The sequence below is a fragment of the Telopea speciosissima genome, chromosome 3 (assembly GCF_018873765.1).
Source record: "Telopea speciosissima isolate NSW1024214 ecotype Mountain lineage chromosome 3, Tspe_v1, whole genome shotgun sequence".
In the NCBI taxonomy this organism is placed as follows: Eukaryota; Viridiplantae; Streptophyta; class Magnoliopsida; order Proteales; family Proteaceae; genus Telopea; species Telopea speciosissima.
Window position 1 is genome coordinate 14,638,540 of NC_057918.1, and position 10,194 is coordinate 14,648,733.

Here is a 10,194-nt window from a genome sequence, read left to right on the forward strand (position 1 = left end):
CCATTAGGATGATAGAACCAATCAATCAAAAATGTCCTGCAATAATCTGAATGGTGAACCAAACAAAAACCCGCTGAAACTGTTTAGTCATCAAACAAATGGGCAAATGGGAAGCCATTGTAAAAGAAATTTAGCCAAAGTCACTTTACCAAAACGTGAATAAGCTAAGTAAGGTCTGGCAGAAGTTGGATTTAGCCATGAATTTCTAATATAACCTACCAACAATGACTCGCACGTACAAAATTGTGACGAAAAATCCAACATTACATCAAAAGACCCTCTCATCTCAAATTTAAACTCCATCTAGAGTCAAAAGAATTAACTCAATGCAGAGTTGACACTATAAATTTGCAAACCAAATTTAATGATCAAATATTTGGCCCCTAGAATAACTCACTCATCACGTCAGAAATTACTTTCACCCCTAATCTTTAACAGTTTCATGCAGAAACAGCAGCCTGACCACCTTGGCGGCCGACTCTTCCATTTGCATTCTCGTCAACTCGCTGATAATTATCACCACTGCGTCCGGGACCTCTTCCTCGTCCTGAAAAGTCGCCTCTGTTTCCAAACTCATTTCTGCCATAACCCCGGTTGCCACCAAAGTTTCCACGGCCCCTGAAATTGTCATTTCTGAATCCACCACCACCCCTTCCTGGAGGAAACCGTACCCCTCTCCCACTGCCAACAACTGTAGAACCAGCAAATGTCAGTATGTGAGACTTCATATCCTCACAATGGTAGTATCCTTAACGCCAAATATACACTAGGTTTTAAAAATGAGCAGCAGGAAAGAAAAAAAAAACTATCCTAAACCATTGTCACTTGCCTCGAGTTGTAGTTCTCTTCTCCTCGATAAAAACTTGACGACCCCCAATTGTGACGGACGAAGCCTGATAATTATACATATTGAAGATTAATGAAGAAATCTATAAAATGGCAATAAACAACAATCAGTGAAAAATAAGAATTTTTTCTGTTGCCGTAGCTTCAATATACAGGTGTTATTTGCCCCAGCAAGCCCGAGCCACTCAAACATTTCAGGGCCTGGTCTGGGCTCGGCTATGGTTGGGATTTCCAGGTCGGGACCGGTCTGACAGCTTCAGTTGAGCCCAGCCCTATGTATATACCTCTATACATGTATATACATGTATACATGGGAAAAGGATGTACACGCTTGCTCTCTCTTTCCTCCCGACTCTCCTACATTACCATGTGGAGTCCCTTTATTCGAATCGTGAGGCACCCTCTCCCATGCACCCATTGGCTTGATATGAGAGATGCCATTACATATATCATCCCCTAACCAATAGGCCTATACATATATAATACATATAAATTGAGATAATATTGTGGGTTTTGGAGGGTTCTGACTTGGAATTTGCTAATACTGAAAATCTCTTATTTTCTGTGATTGTCTAACCCAGATCTGGAAGTTTAAAATTAATTCTCATCAACCATTAGATTGAGATAATATTGTTGGGATTACTTAAGCTCCCTAGGATTGATACACGACTGTGATTTCTTCCAATCTGAGCATTAAATTGAGATCAATTCAAGTTCTCTTATTTCCGGAGTTTTGTTTCAGATTTTAGTAAATTCCTAATTACTTTGAATCTATCTGTTAAGTTGCTCTCAACTTTTGAAAAATTCTTATTCTAATTATTTGTGATTGAGTCCCAAAATCACCTTCGTAAGTTGAAATTTTTGTTAATTCTAGAGTTGATTATCTGAGTTGGGTTTGCTTGGGATCCTATCTGGGAGGGTTTTAGAGTTGATCCTACCACCCGCACATCAAGGCAGGTTTTAACATGTATTTTTATTGTTAATTGGAAGGACAAGACCTGAGGTCGATCTATCCTTCAGATTTTTCTTCATTTATTTACTTTTTGCTACGTTAGATCTTATTTGCGAATATTTATTTTATAATTTTACGTTGCATTAAACATTAAATCAGAAGGATCAAATGTTATAAGATTCTGTATTAACTTGTAGATGATTCCTCCTGCTAAAAATCACATTTATACAGTAGATAGTCCCCCCCTGAGGCCCATGCTCAAGTGGTCTCATGTCAAATTATAATGCCTGTTAAGGTAGCTGGAAATACGAATTTGTAAACCGTTGGCCAAGTACTCCACTACATCTAAGGGCTTAGCACAAGGAACATTTTGCTTTCAACTTCAAGCCTAGCAGATCCCCCCCCCCCCCTCCCCAACACATACAGTAGGTCAGTACCTATATCCAGAATAAGCAGACTTCAAGATGCTCTATTTCTCTTCCTCTGATTGGGGAGTAAAACTTGTAGTAGAAATGGAGATATCCATAATCAGTGCAACTCTCCATGCATTGCATGGGGTCTTAATGCAGCCCGGTTTAAATTTGGACCAGGTTTTAGTATTAATTTGGGTTGGGCCTTAATTTTTGGGTTTTACTATTGTCATAGGCTAAAATATAGCCCAAAAAAGGGGCTTTTAGAGTTCCAGCGATGCATGAAAAGTACTATTTTATTAATGAGTCCCATGTTGGCAATGGTTGGATAGGATTTATCTAATATTCATTCCTAAGTTGTTAGTCTTTGAGTTAGTTTTTGGAGATTAGCATCCTAGTTAAGAATGTAGATATTATATTAGTAGATGAGTCAATCTAGAAGATTTTTTAGTTTTGGAGATTAGCATCCTAGTTAAGAAAGTAGATATTATATTAGTAGATGAGTCAATCTATTTTCGTTTCGATAAATAAGCAATGTAACCAACCCCCTCCACGATTTCAAATTAATGGATTGAATTGTTTGTTTGGAAACTTGAGAGCCAGCTCTTCTCTCTCTTCTCCCTTTGGTCCCTCAATGTGGTAAGAGATCTTTCTTTTCCTTCTCTCCTCACTTCCCCCCACGATTCTGGTTCCCCTTCTTTCTCTCTCTTCCTTATTTCTTCTCTTCTTCCCCACTTCACGTTTACTCATTATTTTCTCATTACTTCTTTCTTTTCTCTGCTCATTATTTCCCTCACCCTCCACGGTAGTAAGATTTCCACCTTATTTTTCTCCTCCTATTTCTCTTTAAACTACCAAATCGATAGCCCTTTATTCTTTCTTCTTATCAGTTTGTTTAAACTTCAGATCCTGCTTTTTAGGAAAGAGATTTTCCTCTCATTATGCTCTCTTCACACCCATCGACCACGCTTCCTCTCTCCTCTGTTCCACCTCATTAATTAGATTATTTGTCTGATTATAATTACTCTGAAAATTAACTACAGATCCAATATTTATTCTCTTAAAATATGACCATCAGACGTGATTATTATTTATTAGTTCTGACCATTATATCTGAGGTCAGATCTGACCCATATCTAGCCATCAGATCGGAATCTCTCTTCTATTCCTTAGATCTGATCGATCTGCATTAGTTCTTTCCTAGTTGGGGAATAGAAACAACCTTTAAAGAAACTATACAAGAATTAGGAAATATTTGAATTACCATCAAAGTGATCAAAAAGCAATTGAAAAGAAATTCAGATTCAGTTGCAAGAACAGGAACCGATCTTATACCTGAATTGCACTCTTCATGGAGCTTTGCAATTCAAACTCAACAAAGCCAAAACAGAATTGCTGTTGCTGCACAGACAACAATACAGTACAAAAATATTCTACGGTTAGAAAAGATAAATCCAAATTTCAACTGGAAGTTCTTTTTCTGTATACACATAGGTGCATCTCATAGATTATATGTAAGATCCAAGAGTAGACAGGAAATAACCTTATTACTCCTGACTTGTATACCACCAAGCTTAATAGGACCAAATTTCTTGAACTCCTCCTCAAGCTGAGCAACAGTGGCATTTAAAGGTAAGCCCCGGACATAGATGGAGTGCCCCTCAACTGTGAAGGAATGCAAATATTAGAAAAGAAAACATTAAGAAACAAAATCTAGATATATAATAAAGAGACAAATTGGTAGTCGAGGCATAATAACCAGTCAAGTCTATACTTGACACAGCAATAACCATTGACACACTGACCAACAATGGCTACATAGTTTGTACACAGTTAATCTACTTTAGTAAATTATACTTCAATACAAAACATGCCTTGATGCAGATCGGGTGGTTGGATCTGTTGTGGTGGGACAAATTGAAGGAAGAAAATAAGAGATTGATGGGCTAGAGAGAGGAGAGAGAGGAGAGAGAAGGGAAATAGAATCGTGCGGAAAAGATGAGAAAGACAAGAGGAAGCAACCTCTAAACTAAAACTTAATTTCATTCTTAAAATTGTAGGGAGGGCTGGGAGGCCACCAAGAGCCTTTACATTGCTTTATGGTACTGAAAACAGAAATAATAAAAAAGGACTCCTAACAACCACCACCACCACCATACAAATCGATTGACTGAGGTTGCTGTCCTAAAATGAATCAATAATGAAAACTAACATAAAAAGAAAAGGAAAGCTGCCAAGTCATTGGCTACCTTTGGGAGAATCCTAAGTTAATGCATCAATTATTAAGAAACCCAAACAGTTGAGAAACTTAAAGACAAACCAAATAGGAAACCCCTACAAACCGTAAGGCAGTAAAAAGTGTCCTAGATATACTAAAACTCTAAGAAATAAAACAAAACAAAAATTCCAAACAATCAGAAATGGCCAAATGGGCCCCACAAGTGATTGCAGTTACCTAATAAGATTACTTCCTAAATAATAGCTAATGGGCTGTACTAGTAATATTACCTACCTAATTAAAATAATAATTTTGTGTACCCCACTAGTGATTGACACCTATCTAACAAGATAACTTCCTAACAAATAGCTAATGGGCCCCACTACTAATATTACCTACCTAATTACAATACTAATTTCGTGTATCCCCCAAGAAATTGACAGCCATCTAATAGGTAACTTCCTAACTTATAACTAATGAACCCTACTACTACTAATACTACCTACCTAATTACAATACTAATTCTGCATACCCCCTATGGACCTGAAATTTCGACCTTATAATTGAGCCTATTACAAATAAGAACACTTAAAAACAAAAACCCATAACCAATACTATCAAAACGGCCCAAAATAATAGATCAAACCACATCCAATGATGGTGATCATGCTCCTGCATTATGCCCAGTACCAGATGTAAAGCATTTTTTGTTCAACACTGATTAATGTTTCATTTCTGTCTTGTTCTTTCCTTGGCTATAAAAGATATACCACACATCAAAACTCTCTCATTATAACAATTTCTTAGATGTCAGATAATGAAGAACCTACCTACGTCTCATCTAAAGGTACATGACAATTCAATATGCATCTGACAGTTTTACATACAATGCATAAACGCTCAAGAAATCACTATTATCTTTTCACATTGTTTATACTCCACCACATTCAGCATTCTACAAAAAAAAAAAACTCACATCAATGCTAAATCACCAAAGCATAAAATAAAGGATACAAGTAGATCACATAAAATGAGCGCTTGAATATAGAATAGATCAAACTAGACAAAATGAAAATAATATGAAGGAATGTGACATTTCCGGAAATCACAAGATAAATCTGAACCACCCATTTTTACATTCTTTTTTTTTTTTTTTTAAAAGTCGTCTGTTCCCACTCAGTTGGGAGAGTGCCCATTATTGTCTAGAGTAATGGTACACTCGATGCATGCCAATACAAAGGGTATTTGATTGATTTAGACTATGAAAGTTGACAAGTGGCCAATCTAAACCATATCCTCTCTATCCAACAGTCTGAATGGACACATCATCTGTCCACGTGGAAGAACACATGCCTTGCGACATTTGGAAAAATAACAGACCCTAGTGACAATGATAATTCGGCTAATATAAATGCAAAAAAAAATATATATCCAAATAATAGTGTCCAAGACAATTGAAACAGTGAAAAGAGAGCACCCAATCAGAATCCTAAGTACTGAGAGAATGTTATCAGAATGAGTAGTGTTCTAAAGCATTTAAACAAGGCATATACCATCTTCTTGGGCACTGCTACTTTCAGGGGCATTATTGATGGTAGGAACTGCTGCTTCAGGTGCTGAGGCAGGTGCTGCAGAACCATGTGATTGATGCTCAGTGTTAGCAGGTGCTGCCGCCCTCACTATATTAGTAGGTACATAAACCGTAGTAGGAGCAGCATTCCCCTTCATGACTTTCACCTGGACCAGAAAACACCTACGCACTAAGTAAAATTGGCGAGGTAAATCAACATACATGCACAAACTAGCTTAGAATGGGAAAATGGGAAACATACAATTGATGCATAAGACTTCTTAGGTGCATCCTCTTGGACTGTAGAAGCAGACTCAGCAACTGGTTGGGCTTCATTTTGACTCAGTTGTGCCTGGGGCTCCACAGGAACCTCTTCTTCAATAACTGATCCATCATCATTGTCTGATGGATCACAGACCTCCTCACCATTATTAAGGCTCTCCTCCATCAGAGATGATGCAGGGTCAAGTACAGGTCCGTCAGGAACATGAGCAGGCTCTGGAAACCAATGCAAAAGTAAAGCTAATATGTTTACAGAGGAATGCCAAAATGGAAAATTAACAAAAAGAGAGTGATGCCAACCTGGATCTGGGGTGAAGGGAGCTACAGAAGCGCTTTCACAAACACCATTAACTGACACAGGGTTACTCTCAAGTGTTTCATTCTCATCAGCATACCTAAAAATATCATTCAGGACAAAGTAACCTTTGTCTTGCGGAGCCAGAAAGAATGACTGTGTGAATTTCCTTCTCACATTGTCCTTTCCAGTAAGCCACCCCGTTACCAAAACAGTCACCCCGTCCTTGTAAGAATCCTGAGCATCTACAGTCTTTATCTCTGCCTTAAACTCCTTGTAGTCCAAAGAAAGAATCTTGGCATTGATCGCCTGCACCAAGCAGATGCGTTAGTCCACTGCCTGAACCATGATTAAATTTCAAGCTTTCAATTCCACTTCAGTAAAATCGAGGGTAGGGATGTTATTTTCTGGCAGTTGAGAGGGAAAGGGAAAAAGAATAATAAGATGATAACTAATAGAAATTTGGGAAAGGGAAACACCGTAGGTTCAGAGACAATTTTTTGTAAAAGTTTATAAATGATCATCTTAAGAATAAGGCATTATACTGTCAATTAGTGCTAGCAATTTACCATAACAGTTTTTGCTTAGTTAAGGAACAAATGTGTGGACTTGGATTGAGGGATCATGTAACACGATTGCTGATGTTATTGTGAATTCACATAAAGACAATGATGGTAATTAGAAGAATATAAAAGTTAGTAAATATACAGTTCACCACTTCATCCTAGTAATAATACTCAACAAAAATTACCTAATCAAGAACAAATAAGGTCAAGGCCTTCCATGTTTCCAAACATCTGAAACATGTCAGACAAGTGTTAAACACTTTTTTACATTTTCAACTACTATTTCTATTCTACTATACCATTTATAGTGGTTGTGAATACTCAAATTTACTTTGCCAGCATATCTCATGATCACGAACAGTAGGTACTGACATTTGCATCACAGCTTCAGTTAATTTGTTGTGACCATCATATTATACAAGCGTCTGATACTGACAAGTGCATGTGTGTTCCCCTGTGTCAAGTTACAACGCAGCAGACCACTAGATTAAATGCCTAAGTCCACTTGCCAATTACAGTCACGTCTCTCTACCAATCTGTGCCTATCTCACAAAGCGTCGATATCATAAAGCACATATGCCCATTAAAAAACATAACAGATATTCCCAAGCAATGGATAGCCCTTGCATAGATTACTTTCCAAAAATTCATGTGAACGCGTCAACTGTAAAGATCATTGTTGTCATGACGTCTAGGAGGCCTAAGGCGTTAGAGAAGGCTCAGAAGCAAGGCAACAAGGCGCCTCGACGCCTAGGCCTTGATAACTATGGTAAAGTTACACTGGCGTACACAATTATCCACATTGCACCCTGAAATCAATGGCATATCTGGCATCAGCCCATGTTTTTGTAAGTGCAAGGTATGGAATTAATGGTGCAAAATTTTTGGGCACATCTGATCATGCTCTCATTGACGTCCTTGTTAAAGAAACTGTCTGATGGATTTCAAAAATGTTTATTTATTTCCTCATGCGTCTTCTCCGGTTCTGAGAAATGTTCAGGTGCAGATAATATGGAAAATTCCATGCACTCACTCAAGCACAGATAAATAAGGCGACATAGTGGGATTACGAGAAATTTACTTGCATGGTTGACACTGATGTCATTGTGCCATTGGGTTCTGGCCGGCTTATCACGCTTGAATCCTGATAAAATCTGTAGACCAACTCTGGCGATTGGTGAAGAATATGATAATACTGCTCCACAAAGGCATTCCCGACCACTTGGGCACTGGGAGTGGGAGTTGCAGGGCTTGATGTCGGCATTGCCATCTCTGCACAAAAGCATATTCAGAATATTGCAGCAAGAAGTTTTCCAATTATGTTTTTAAGGAATGTACGAAGGGCCTATAAAAGGAAACAATATATAAAATTGATGGAAATAAAACATTACAACACAAAAAAAAATGGCAAAAATAAAGGAAACCGAAAAAGAATACTCAGTTAATAACCAAACCCAAATAGTAATGAAGTAATCAGAATCACAAGATATCACCTGACCAACAAAAATGGCAAAAATAAAGGAAACCGAAAAAGAATACTCAGTTCATAACAACCAAACCCAAATAGTAATGAAGTAATCAGAATCACAAGATATCACCTGACCAACCAAAAATCTAGCTGACAAACAAAAGTTGAAAGTCGATAAAAATATAAACCATAATAAAATAAAACAACTATGAAGTCCTTCATATGGCAAAAAATTTAAAACAAAAAGTTAACCACAAGAGAACAAACCGCAGAGCATATAATGATTCATTCAAGTCCAACAACAACAAAAAAAATGAGGAAACAACATCTGTACTTTTAGAAGCAAGAAAACTCAATCGAGCACATACACCAGCTCCCAAGTGCTTCAGATGAGTACTAGGCCCAATAAATGCAGTATAACCCAGAGTAGCTACATGCTAAAACGAAGCATGTGAAGCACCTCTTGCTCCAGATATAAAAGGATTCATTAATGATATTTCCAAAACAACAACCACAATAATAATAATAATGCACTAAACCAGCACACATATAAAACGTAAACCTCAGAACAAAACCACAAAATAAATAATAAAAACGATATAAAAGAACAAAGCTCATTATCTCTCAAAGACGATGGAAAGAAGAGATTACAGAACAGCAAGAAAAAGCGCCCCCCCCCCCTCCCCCCCAAAAAAAACCGATATCAAAAACTATTCGAAGAACACATAACAAGTAGAAAAGAGATATACACATCAAAAATCATATCTTCAGGTTTCAGATAAACCCTAGAAAACGAGGGAGTGGGAGACATTAAGCGTACAACCCAAAATCAAATCTCTAAGTTACAGACGAGTCAAAAAGAGAATTAGAGAACGACCAAAAACCCTAAAACAAATAATAAAATGACAAGATCACGGACCCCAGTACCAACCGACCCGAACGTATTAGAAACTCTAGATCTAAGCAGCAGAAAGCTTGATAATTAACAAAACATAGTTCAAACACCACTCCCTTACTCCCTCGAGAAAATAGAAAAGCAAGGCCTTAGGTCAACCAATCTACCAAACGAAAACCCACGCTCTTCTCCCTCCCACCCCAAAAAAACGAAAAAGGGATAGAAAAATGCCGCAGATCGACTAAACTGCTAACCCAAAAATCGAGGTCACAACAATCAAACGAACACCAAAAGAATATAAAAATCAACAGAGACCCAATACAGGAAAATAACCAAACTCCGACATTGAAAAAGCATCATTGCAAGTACAGAATGTAGCAATAATCATAAACCCAACGATTAATAAGAGAACTCATCAAAACTCCAAAATCAACACAAATATGAAACAGAGACGGAAAAAATTACATATGAATATAAAAAAAGTGATGCAGATCAATAACAAGCAACCGAAGCAAACGGTTAAGATGGAATCTTACCTCTTAACAGAACAAATTCTCTGCAGAAGAGAGACAGAGAAGAAGAAAAAGGGAGCAGAGGAGACAAGGATAGGTGTGAGTGTTGTGGGTTTATGGAGAAGCTAGGAATTAGAGGTAGAGAAGGAGAAGGCAACCCCAACAGTCCTTTCGCGAACC

The 10,194-nt window shown here is 37.6% G+C and overlaps 1 protein-coding gene across 2 annotated transcripts; it reads right to left on the minus strand.

Annotated features, from left to right (window-relative positions):
- Window positions 1–114: 114 nt before the first annotated feature.
- On the minus strand, window positions 115–10,194 carry LOC122653804 (nuclear transport factor 2-like). 2 transcript variants are annotated; one of them, XM_043847745.1, is made up of 9 exons: window positions 10,039–10,194; window positions 8,221–8,411; window positions 6,579–6,882; window positions 6,259–6,494; window positions 5,980–6,163; window positions 3,752–3,873; window positions 3,544–3,603; window positions 830–893; window positions 115–691 (listed from the first exon to the last, which is right to left on the minus strand). In XM_043847745.1, exons 2-9 carry the CDS (start codon window positions 8,407–8,409, stop codon window positions 441–443), a joined length of 1,410 nt encoding a protein of 469 aa, XP_043703680.1. In that variant the 5' UTR covers window positions 8,410–8,411; window positions 10,039–10,194; the 3' UTR covers window positions 115–440. The 2 variants fall into 2 exon arrangements, with proteins under 2 accessions (XP_043703680.1, XP_043703679.1); XM_043847744.1 differs by having other exon boundaries at window positions 3,544–3,609.

Coding starts and splice junctions, on each gene's coding strand:
- LOC122653804 (XM_043847744.1), bottom strand. CDS start 8,409: ATGGCAATGCCGACATCAAGCCCTGCAACTCCCACTCCCAGTGCCCAA. Junction 6,164..6,258: donor AGAAGTCTTATGCATCAATT/GTATGTTTCCCA, acceptor TTTCTGGTCCAG/GTGAAAGTCATGAAGGGGAA. Junction 692..829: donor GAAGAGAACTACAACTCGAG/GCAAGTGACAAT, acceptor CTGGTTCTACAG/TTGTTGGCAGTGGGAGAGGG.